The sequence below is a fragment of the Passer domesticus genome, chromosome 6 (genome assembly GCF_036417665.1).
Source record: "Passer domesticus isolate bPasDom1 chromosome 6, bPasDom1.hap1, whole genome shotgun sequence".
NCBI classification, from domain to species: Eukaryota; Metazoa; Chordata; class Aves; order Passeriformes; family Passeridae; genus Passer; species Passer domesticus.
This window is the reverse complement of record NC_087479.1, coordinates 32,418,467-32,430,801: the sequence shown is the minus strand read 5'-3', so window position 1 is coordinate 32,430,801 and position 12,335 is coordinate 32,418,467. Positions and strand designations below refer to the sequence as shown.

Sequence of the window (12,335 nt, the reverse complement as noted above, 5' to 3'; positions counted from 1 at the left end):
AAGCTTGATTCATTCTTTCTTCAGAATTTCAATATTTTATTTATGCACACTTGCAAACACGCTTTCTTGCATTTGTATTATTGTAAAGGCACCCCTGAATACCCCAATACACTCATCTTCATTCATGCTTAGATACTCTAAAAGATTAGCATTTTCAAGTGCATTACAACCCTCTCAGCTTAATATAAACTAGCAGCCTAAAGAAAAGCACTGAACCTCACCTAATGTTTGTTTATTAAGCCAAATGCGAAATACAGGCTTTACCTGTTTCTTAGACTTCTCAATCTTTTCTATTTCCTGAGTTGTAAGAAACTTTCCCATCTTTTTTTGCCAGTGCAGAACCCACTCATATATTAGAACAAAGTCTCCACTGTGAATTTCCAAGGCATTGTAGACAGATTTACCAAGCTGTTCATCTTTGCCTATACACAAAGGGAGAGAAGAGGAACATGGCTTATTTTGTTTCTAAGGATTTGACAAAAGCTCCTGCAAATGCTAAATAAATACCAGTAAGCCTGTTTTCTAAAGTCAGAAACAAACCTACTTACAACTAGACAAGACATGTATCTATCTAGTAAGTATAGAAAATATCAGGCTTGATGAGACTGAATGCTATGTAACTCAAGTGAAAGCAATTACATGTTGACAAAAAACTGCTGCACATTTTCAAGAATTTCCATTTTTAATTAAGGAACAACTTTCCTGCTTAGCAAATGCCAAGTTCTACACCTAGTAACACAATTGTTCATCCTCAAACTGCAAAATAATAAAATTTTCCATTCTCAAGAGACTTTCAGGCTGTTCATCCATCCACTGAGGAAGTGCTATGTTGAAAACATCTGATGGTCTGTCCATGTGGGCACTCCATAGAGGTCTTCCAACTCAGTTTCCTGTCACGTCCTCTGTTAATGTTTCTGCTAAACCTGCTGGTTTTATGCCATTGCTATCAGCAGCAATGGAAGGGGAGTAAGTATCCATTTCCAGCCCTGTGCTTACCAGTGGTTTCACATGTTACTGAAAGCATCCCAAACCTCAGCATTTCAAGTTGCAATTGTAATTTTGCTTACCTAGACATTTTCCTTTATGGACAGTAAGTTGTCCAGCACCACTTGTGCTGAAGTTCAGAACTTCGTGATTTCCAGGGGACTCTTCATTATTACTAACAGAAAGCTGGCGTTCTCGTCTGCAATGTGAAGAGAACATTTTCCTCCAGGTCAGAAAGATAGTATATTTAAAGTCAGGAGTTGAATACAAACCTTAAAAATTGGGAAGTTCCCAAGTTATCCACAGAACATAGCTTAATAAAACCATGACAAATGAAGGTAAGGGGGAAGGTGGCAGGGAAGAGACCAAAATGAACTGGTCAACAACATGGCACACTATTCTCTTGCCTTCAAATTTCACTTTGTAATCTAATGTTTGCAACAACAACAACAAAAATCAACCAAATAAACAAACATAAGTAAATAAATCTAAAAAATCCACATGCAAACTGACATACTTTGAACGTCCAGCTGAATTTGGTCGGTGTTTATTATTCATCCCATGTTCCAAAGAGCTCCCATTTAAGCGTGAAGCAACTCTATGTCCTGCAGTATCTCTCCTGTGAGAATCTTCTTGATTTGTCAGAGCAGCTATTTCCAAACGTTCCTATAAATCAGGAAAAACACCAAGTAAGTGCAGAAACCACTCCTATCATCAAAATATGCAAGTACTCAGTTATTATTCTATGAAGTCATGCAGATAACAGAAGAAATATGTTTTCATAATAAAAGTATGCATGAGGCCAAAGAAAAAGTGCTAAGATTTCAGAAAGTACATTTTGGCACTGTCCATGGCAAGGATGCAAAGAAACTGGAAACATTAAATATCAGTTTTTTTCTATGTCTGTTTGAAAACATCCATCTTAGTACACTCAAGATGCTAGTATATTCCAGAAATAAACCCCAGAAATAATCAAGAACCCATTTTAATTTAGATCTACTACTAGAAGCCCTGAAAAAGCAAAGATGTCCAAGAAAATTTCAAATTTTTGCAAGCACTGTTACAGTACTGGGAAGAACTTACTGCAAAGTTTGTTTGCATGTCTGCTTAGAAAGAATACCTGTTTGGCAATCTCCTTCTTTTTTCTTTCTTCCCTTTTCTCTTCCTCCCTTCTCTGAATCTCGTTAAGGATTTCACGTTGCTGAAATAAATTTCAGTTGTTAGAGATGCAACAGTACATGCAATGCAACTGCTAAAATCTTATCCTGATTTAAAAGTAAAGAAGTTACAATGCCAATTTTTTGGAAGTGTTGAAAGAAGACTTAGAAGATGTCACAAGTAAAAAAATAGAAGTCAAATTAGCTCTCCTGAGGAAGTTAATAGCATCAATCGTATGATACAGGAGAATGAAATTGTAAATTACTTTTACTGCCAGACCCAACAATAAATTTTCATGCACACACAAAAAAAAAAAGAAGAAGACAGGGAGATAAATCCAAATGATCTTTTAAAACTCAGAGCTATCCATATTCCCCAAAGAGTGGAGACTTTACACTACTAGCCCCTGTGAGACGGATGAATCCCCTCATTTCTATTGAAGGATGTTGGTGGTCTGACATCTCTTTAGATTAAATTTGTTGCTCTCTAGAAGTGCCTGTCACAGTGAATGTTCCAGTCACCCTAAGAGTGAAAGAAGGTATGATTACCTGTCTTCCTGGCTAACACTTCCTAATTTATGATGGAATGCACTTAATATGTACATTTACTTTCACTTTTGGATAAGGTCCTCTTGATAGGGGACTTTTTTCAGGACCAGGAATCAACATTTAGGTTTGTTTCAGGCATAATATTTCCCTGGGTTAAAACTGCATCATTAAAATATTACAATTACAGCAGCAGATAGTTCATATAATACACATTGATCAACTCATACTGGCAGGTCTGACAAGTTAATAATTCATTAAAACTCACCATTAAGCAGAGTGAGTTTAAAATCCTGATGATGTTATTTTAAGAATATATGGTTATTCACACTTTGGTTTCTCTTACCTCCTGCTCCTCTCTTCTCTTAACTTCTTGTGCCTTACGCAATTCCTCCTGAGCCAATCTTTCCTGTTCTTTCTGATGATTTTTTAGCATTTCTTCATGAAAAGACTTGGAAGGCGGTTTATTATACTCACTGAGAAATGACTGTACATGGTCAGCAAGTTCAAATATCATCACCTGAAAGAAAATAAGTATGAAAGACATGCAGAGTCAAATGACAGCCACCCCAAAAAGCAACACAGCAGAAGAATGAGTGCCAATTTTGTTATTTATTAGGGAGAATTTACCATACTTCACTATTTTTTGACAGAACTATTTATTAATAAATTGTAACAGGAAAAATCCCTGACCACAGTAGTGACAATGGCAAAAATTACTGAAAGACAGACAGCCTAAGCCATCTTATTTTTCTAACAGAAAAGTGAAATTTAAAAATAATTTTCTCATCTTCTTTTAGGCATAATTTTTCTACTCCCACACATATGGGTTTATGACACACAACCTACAAAAGAACAAATCCTTTGCATTTATCTGTTACTGTACCTACTGCTAAGAAACAGTTATTATTTCACTGCTAACCACAAATCCAACCCTTCCTCTAGTAGTCTCCCTGTTAGAGCTGTAAATTCACATAAAGTGCTCCATATTCATATAGCCACAACTACTAAAATAAGAACTGCACTGAAGACTCTGCTACACGGCTTGCCAGGTTGGAGTCAATTTTCAGTTACTGTCTACTTGAACTGTGTATGTATTGATGAACTATCGACCTTTCAGGGCTTAAGCTTTCAGCAGTCTAGTAGCATCCCCTTATTAATTCAAGCACTCCACAGTGCTAAGAGACCATTTTAGCTCTAAAATTAAAGAATAGTACAGGACAAACATGCAGTCCTGTTTGTCAGCAGCACCACTGAGCAGGATTTGCATGTACACGTGGGAGATCAGCCAAATTAAATTGTACCACCTGCCTATAATGGGGTGACATTTAGAAGATTCTCAAACACTGAATCCTCTGCTTGAAAGTAAGAATGAAGCCAGGAGGCAATTCAAAATAGAAAGAACAGCACAATATGCATAATTCTGACATGTGCAACTAGAATATCTTTCCCAAGTTACTATTCAGAAGGCAAGGTAATCATTGCATGTACACCTATGTATTTAAAAACACCAAAACCCAGAGAAAACTCAACAATTAAAAAAACACTTAAAGTTTGTGTTCAGTTTCAATAGGTGGTTGAGATATTGTCAAACTTTCTGTATCACAGAATACAACTTAATAAGGAAAACTTTTCTCTCTACCTTGATAGGTAATCTCCCTTTTTTGCTGCAGATAAAGTAATTCAGGATAGCACTGCATATGCCATTCATACAAAATGCATACCATACATGTAACTCACAACCACATCTGCACATTGCTGGAGCAAGCATGACTCTCTCTTTGGAAAAGCAACATTAGGAACATGTATGACATATATTTAGGTCCTTTCAATGAGATCGGAAGTCAAACTGGGACTTGGAAGCCCTACAGGCTAACAATCCTTGTGGTCACTTGTGAGCAAAGTATATGTTGCATAGTTTTGTGGGTACTTAGAGAATTTAACCCTTGTACTTCCTATGAACTGTCCATAGCACTGTCATTAGGAAAAAACCAAACAGCAAACAACCTCCCTAAATTCCAGAATACTTTATTAAACTGCTAATTTCCAAAGATACTGAAAATTTTGAGGAAATTTTTGGCTACTGAACAGAATATATCTAGCTAAAACAATTATTTTGAAAGTATCTACAGAAAAATTTGCAATCAAAATACAAGTATGGTATTCAAATGGAAAAAAGGCTTGATGTGGCAGGAGTGAATGACAGATAGCTCTTGCTAAATCTATAAAGTTAACAGGCTTGGGAAACTGAAAGCAAAATATTACCCTACTTCAGCCTATTATAATGTCCACAGCTGTGTAATATTCACTTTTAAAAAAACAAATGGAGCTATTCAAACGTATTCACTTGCAAAATTTCCAAATAGTGATAAGAATCATACCAAACCCCTGCTTTCACCAAGAAATCTTTGTTTGCTTGCAATTCTTTGAATCACTTCAGTCCTCAACAACAGAAAGGTATTGTTAATACTAAACATAGCCAAGGATGTATAAAATCCTTTAAAATAGATAAAAGGTCTAAGTTTCCCATGTTTCTCCATCCTTCCTTTTTTACCCAGTTCCAGGGAAACTCAAGTATCACTACTCCTAAACACAGAAAAAAAAGGGCACAGTGGCATGGAGTGACTGTACTACAAAGTGTTGGGCTGGTGTTGGAACAAAGGCCTCTTGCCCTCTAGTCCAGCATTAGGTGAACAACATAACATGGAAAAACTTCCCAGCTAACCACTGTTTGCTTAAACAGATAGGGCCTCAAATGATATTCAATATCCGAATTGTGCAGAAAGCTCTCAGTTTTACAGTCAACATTGCTTTTCATACTGGCAAATAACTCAGAACCTTTAAACCTAATAATGTGAACCTTTAAACAGGAATAAAGCTTGCAGTATTTATACATGGATTTTGAGAGCATCCATAGTCTCAACTTCCATTAATTAGAAACATTCCTAAGAAAGACAGTCCCTCCTTCCTTAAAAGCAATGCAACTTACCCTTCCAATGTGGATGTACTTCACTGTATTATACCATACACCTTTAGAACTATTTAGGCCCAGAGTATATTTCTCAAGGAAGTGAAAAGCTCTTACCTCGCCACAGCGCTGTTTTGCTAATTCAGCTAGTCTGGATTTTAGTTCATTTATTTTCTCATTTGACAAACCTTTTGAATTTTTTAGTTGTATTTCAGGAACTCTGTGGGACAGCAACAAAACATAAAAAAGTCCTCATTAGTAAAACTGAGTGTAAAAAGCAACAGATTGTTGATAAAAACTGTGTGAGGGAAAAGGAGTGGAGTTCATAGTCACTTGGCAATTAGTCAACACTCAGATAAGCAGATAAATGTTACATATACAAGATAAAGTCAGAAATACTGTATTATATTCCCTATCATCAAATTTTCTGGTTGCAGATTACCTCTTGGTAACACTTAACAGCAGAACTACCAAAGAAACCCAGCAGACTCTAATACTTCAGCTCTTAACCACTAACTTACTGAACAAGCCATTTAAAACATTACTAACATAACATTTAGATGTTTAAAATCTATTTACCACCACTATACAGGTAACACAAACCCTAAGAAACAAATACAATAAATAAATATCAGCTATATTTAAAAAATATTTAAAGTAAACAAGCAAAATGTCTGTAGGTGTGATATTTTAAACTAAAACAAACAAAAAAAAGAGAGTAGCTATTACATCCTTGTATTAGGGTACAACTGAGCTATCACTTAGTAAGGAATAGCATTTCCCTCCTACAGCACTCATGTCACAGCAGAAATGGATGGACTGAAGGGAGTTATGTTTTGGACCATCAGTGGTATATGGACTGAACAAAATAGGACACAGAGCAACATTTAACCCAGAAATCACTTGCCAACACAAAATGCTGGACTAGGCTGGTCACCTGCAACTCCTTCTACACTCTCTATGGAGAACTCTTCCAAAAGCTAATCCAGCAGAAAACAGAACAACAGATGGCTTTAAACAGAAAGGAGATTGAGTCTGTCTCAGGTGAAAGAGTCAGGAATTCAGGAAGTTTAACAAGGGCACTAAGATGGTGGCAGGTGCACCTCTGGTTATCATCTCCAAACCACAAACTGGGGCTGCAGTTCTGCACTGACAAACTCATCCCCATTATTCTCCATTGCACAAAAGACTAAATCCAATTCAGATGCCAAAGTTTGGAGTTGCATATTATAAAATACCCCAGGCTTAATAAATACTGACATGCAGAAAGCAAGACTAAGAGTGATGAATAAAACTACATGTCTTTTCAACTCACACTTTGCTACAAAAAGCAGAGAAAAAAGGTTATAAGTTAATGCTCACTTACGTATCAGGGTAAGTATGTGGACACTTGACCCACAGGTCAACTTTGGCATACACTTCATTAGCACCAGTCAATCCCTGAGGACGCAGAACTAAATTAATTTCAGGAGGCTGTCGCACCTGAAACACAAACCAAAACTTCTGATTGAAAAGGGTTGTTTGGTTTTGCTTTAATGAAAACACATAACTCTCAATCTATATTATACTAGAATACAGCTCAGACCATCCAAAATATGAAAAAAATACATTAATGTGTTGACATTGCTCAGTAAGACTGAACTAGTCCACTGACTATCATGGTTTATCCAGTATATTTTTACAACTTCTTCAGATAAGTGTAGTTACAGTCATTAGAAAGATGATTCAGACTGAGCAAAAATGAGATTCTATAATAAAACTTTTGTATTCTGCTTACTGTAAGACAGCAGTAGAAAAAAACTAAAGAAACTCAACACAGGTTATATATATCACAAGATAAAGCATTCATTATAAGAACAGCATTTTTCTTTAGTGTTTAGATTACTAACCCAGGCATTATTTTATTTTCCAACATGGCAACAGACCATAATGTCACACTGATATACACCTTACACGGCCAAATCAATAGACAGTATTTTTTTTTTCTGTAGTTATATTTAGCGTTTTGGCGTAAACCAGAATTTTAAGAAGCAGTGCCTTCCCCATCCCTACCCTGTTCACCTACTCAAAATCAGAATAAAGTAAAATATGCCCATACAAGTATTCCCAACTTTTTTTTTTCAATTAGGTTTAAAAACAAACAACAAAAAACAACAAAACAACCCAGCCCTCAGTAACATGAAAAACAGGGAGGGAAGTAAGACCATATGGAATAACAAACACTGAAACAGATGGTAACTATCCCCTTTGCTTTTCTAGCAAGGAGAACATATCAAGTGAGGAGGATATCAGATATGACCTTCAATACAGAGGGAACACTTCTGGAAACCCAACAAATTACTAAGAGTCTTCTTACCAAACTTTATACAAAGATAAAAAAAGTCATAAGTTGCTGCAAAAAATTTAAGTTCAAGTCTCTGGCACAAAAGAAAGCAGAGGATACATAGTAGACATTCAAGATGAAAGAATGCAAAAAGAAACAACAGAAAAAGTGAACCTGTGGAACAGAACAGTGACCATTATCTCCAGATACAGGAAAACAGAATCATGGACACACTGGAAAGGAAATGTCAAATTGATGGGGACACGAAAGACAAATGGAAGAGAGTCATGAGTACCAGGCCTGAGCATCAAGTAGCTGTAATTAAAAAACCCCGCACCTATAAAAATGAAAGTAAAACTATTATCATGGAAATAGGTGCACTGTGACAAAACCACAACATATAATAACTATGTAATTATCATCATGTATACCGACAAAATGAATTAATTAAGCATGTATGTAATTGGCAGGTTAAGGAATGAATAAAGCGGCAATTTTAGAAAAGCCTGACAATTATTTAGAATGCAATTTATGAGCACAGCACTGATTATAGAGCGAGCGCTTCTATCTCGAGAATCAATCGCAAAGGTGGCCGGTGGCAGGGCTGAGGGAAGGACCACGGGCACGCAGCGAGAGCCGCGACACGTCAGGCAAGGGAGACCGGGAGCTGCCCCAGCGGCAGCGCCAGCGGCAGCGCCAGCCGCGCCCCCGCCGCTGCCCGGTCCGGCCCGGCCCGGCTCCGCTCCGCACCGGCGCCCGGCCCGGCCCGCCGCGCCTCCGCCCCACGCGGACCCCGCTCGCTACCTTCCAGGCCTGGCTCTGCCGCAGGTCCTGGAAGTCCTGCCCGTAAATGGACTCCAGCACCTGGAGCTCGTTCTCCTGCCGCAGCTGGTAACTCTCCGGCGGCTCCGCAGCGAGCTCGGCCGGCAGCTGCCGCCCGCCGCTGGCCCGGGCCATGTCAGCGGCGGCGGCGCGCAGCGGCCATGGCGGGCCCCGCGCTGCCGCCGGGCCTGGAGCCCGAGCGCGCCCGGCACCGCCTCCGCCGCGGCGGCAGGAGGAGGAGCCGGGGGCCCGCTGGCTCGTCCGCAGGAACGTGTCGAGTTGGAACGGTCCCATAAGGATCCCTGCTCCTCACGGGACTCCCTAAACTAAACAGTGTGACTGAGAGCACTTGGTGCCATGGCCACTTCCCTGGGAACCTGTTCCGGTGCCCAACCACGCTTTGGGTGAAGAACCTTTTCTAATGTCCAGTCTGAACTCCCTCAACATATGCCTCCAAGTATATCTGCATTACAGAGATATACAGCAAAGACAGTTGGATACTGTGTAGATATTTTTTTAAACTGACCTTGAGAAAGAGTCACAAAAGGGAAAAAACAACCAAGAATTTCAGTACAGATTTCATGCAGAGCTGGGGCAGGATACAAGTCCCTGTGAATACTGTAGAAAGGTTCCCACTGACAATTGCTGTAGTGAGTGATAGCGGGGGGAGGGCGAACAGTCCTTGGGTGAACTGAAAACAAAAAAGTGAGGCCGGCTGTCCTGGGTGGGACCTGCCAGAGAGAGGCAGCTGGGGGTTGTCAGGAGAGCAGCGACAACCAGAAAAACAAATGAGCTTCGGTCATTTCACAGGGCAACTACTGAAAAGGACTGCCACAAGAGGGAGCCTTTAAAGTTTTGGGATGTTCATAAAGAAACCCCAAGTAAATTCATACATATGAGCTTACCTATTAGGTGAGTAATCGCCAGGCAAAGAAAAATGTTACAGTAGTCGGCATCTTGCTACCACGCACCCAGATATAGGAATGGAGTTTTGGTGACTTTGACTTTACTCCCTGACCTTTGAGTACAGGCTTTTTGTTATAAAGAGACCAATCATTTACACGAATGATCGGTTTCTATAGCCCTCAATTTGTACTTCTGAAATTGAAAGCTTGTTCCACGCATACTTTATCTTTCAGTTCCACTTAAATAAGGTCGTTAGTATCAAGCGAAAACCAAGCGTTAAATTGTATCACTGTTGTGACGCTGGTCTCTGTTCCTCACCATTCCTACAATGTGTCTTTAGTGGCAGGGTATTTCTATCTCATCTGCTTTTCGGTGGGAAATGGTCTGGAAACAGACCAAAGCTGTTTAGTGTTTATCTAGAAACAACAGAGACATCCTTTTTGCTCAGTCATCTGTGACCTAGGGCAGTGTAACTCATCCCTGGAGTTTCCTCTGGTACAGTTGGGTATGCTTATTATCAGTTTGCATATAATAAATAAAAATTTTCCCTGTGTTAAAGACTGGAAATAAAAGTGTCTAGGTTACAGTTTCATGTTCTCTCCCACACAAATACACAGCAAGAATGCCTTGGTGATGCAGTAAGTAATTAAGAAATGTCAGCAAAATTTCCTTTAACAGCAATTATGGGTTTGTACTTCCCAAGCATGTGGTGTGGGACACACATGGGGAATTTCTCTCCTGTTACACTGTATAGCAGTGGGTGAACCAGATAACAGTATGCCTTTTAAAGCTGCCCTACTTTTCCCTACTTTGTGACTTGGCAAAATTTTAACCAGTTAAGATGAAGTAGTCTAGACCAGATGTCTACCTCAAGCTATTTTTTTCCCTTAATTACTTCTATAATGATTCATTGTTTCTAAGAAGAAAGCCAGAGTAAAATAACATAATCATACAAACATTCTAAGAATTTGTTTTTAAAAGTCTTGTACTCCAGCAGGAGTGTGAAAATTTGAGGAGGAAGAGACAACCTTTTTTCAGTGCTGTGGCTTTGCTAGCTAACCTTCTGAAAACCTGCACAAACTAAACCAAATTACATTACTGCAGGGAGTCTTCACATGCTCAGCACAGATTTACTGGAATAAAATGAACATCCACCTGCCTCAAACATGTGCCAGACTGCATATGGACAAAAGCTTCCCTTCCAAGATTTAAGGCAAAATTTGAAACTCTCTCCCACAACATTAAAATTTAATTCTAGCAAATAAAATTTAAGTGATTTGTGAGAATGTGCTTTCACTTCCCCATGTGCATGGTGAGGGGGAACTCAGTCTTCCTATGAAGTGCAAGAGGGAGGGAAAAGGTTCTGAGTGTTAAGAGTAAGAAATTTGGCAGAAAATAAAAACTCTTGCATTCCAGCTGGTCTCCAGAGATCAGAGGGGCTGTGTGCAGCTGGGCTGATTCTGATTATAACCAAATTGGCATTACACGTCTGGTCATGTTCAATGGGAACTTCCATGAGCACAGATTCACAAATAATGTGATTTATTGAAGCAACAGAAATAAAGTCTGAATAAATGCACAAGCTGTGATAGAGCTCCAATGATAACCATGGTGTTATTATGGGTAATAATAATAATAATAGCAGGTACACGCTTACCAAGACAGCACCTCCACTTGAATGGAGTTAGAGGAGAGTAGCCTCAGAGCTGTCTCTGAGGTCTTTAAGAGTCTTTCTCCTAACAGACCTGCCCTCCTTACATACAGCACAGTCTGATCCCCCTCCTTCTACGTTATCTGTAGCATGGTCTACACAGAGTGCTAAGTTGAGTAATACAGTAATTTATGTGGTAGCATGTACTTCCTTAAGCTTATTAGCATATGCAGGTGTGAGTATTTTACTATTTAAATTACTTTTAATCAGGCAAAGATTTTTTTTTTGGCCACGTTGTCCTTCAAAGTTCCAGTCGTACAACTTACTTCTGTTCTGTTCCATTCCTAAGTAAAACCCAGACCATCCTATGCCCACAGGACCTCTTCCTTTAGCCAACTCAGTCTTTCTTGATCGGTGCAAAGACAATGCAGAGGGTACACGGTGTAGGCTGTAGATAGTAAGCATTAAGTCTTGCCTGGCTCCTTGGTCGTCATTCCATATGGATGGAGGAACTGAAGAAAGGGACAGCTGGGTGAGGAAAAGCACCTTGCAGGTGACTGGGAGGTGAAGGGACCAAGGTCAGACTCTGGTTACAGACACTGGCCACAAGAATGCTGGAGGCCAAAAGGACGAAGAAGTTTGTTCAGGAAAGGAAAGGTAAGGGAAAGCATGGTGAAAGCTTCTAATTATTACCTGGAAAGTGGGGAAGAATGGGACTGCATGGACAAAGTGAATGAGTTGTGGGTGAGAGGAAAAGGTAGGAGGGCGAGTGAGTCTGAGGCCACAATCAGAGTGAGTCAGAGACGTGAATTACTAGAAAAGTGGCTGGAGCAATGAACTCCCAGAGGAATGAGAGGAGGCTGCAAATGGCTGGGCCCAAACACATGGAGGTACAAGCAGAGGCTTGTACAGCCTCCAGGATCTGTGGTGGGATGGGACAATGGCAGTCCCCTATTCCTGTGGTCAGCAAATGCCTTT

The 12,335-nt window shown here is 39.6% G+C and overlaps 1 protein-coding gene across 3 annotated transcripts in view; it reads right to left on the bottom strand.

Annotated features, from left to right (window-relative positions):
• EIF2AK4 (eukaryotic translation initiation factor 2 alpha kinase 4) overlaps positions 1–9,109 on the bottom strand; it is a 38,636-nt gene extending 29,527 nt beyond the window's left edge. For all 3 annotated transcript variants that reach the window (XM_064424203.1, XM_064424205.1, XM_064424204.1), the window contains exons 1-8: positions 8,783–9,109; positions 7,022–7,137; positions 5,773–5,875; positions 3,034–3,207; positions 2,105–2,185; positions 1,502–1,650; positions 1,068–1,183; positions 265–422 (exon numbers count right to left, since the gene is read on the bottom strand). In XM_064424203.1, the coding sequence (XP_064280273.1) occupies positions 265–422; positions 1,068–1,183; positions 1,502–1,650; positions 2,105–2,185; positions 3,034–3,207; positions 5,773–5,875; positions 7,022–7,137; positions 8,783–9,094 (1,209 nt within the window). In that variant the 5' untranslated portion in view covers positions 9,095–9,109. The remainder of the gene's footprint in view (positions 1–264; positions 423–1,067; positions 1,184–1,501; positions 1,651–2,104; positions 2,186–3,033; positions 3,208–5,772; positions 5,876–7,021; positions 7,138–8,782) is intronic.
• Positions 9,110–12,335: the final 3,226 nt, after the last annotated feature.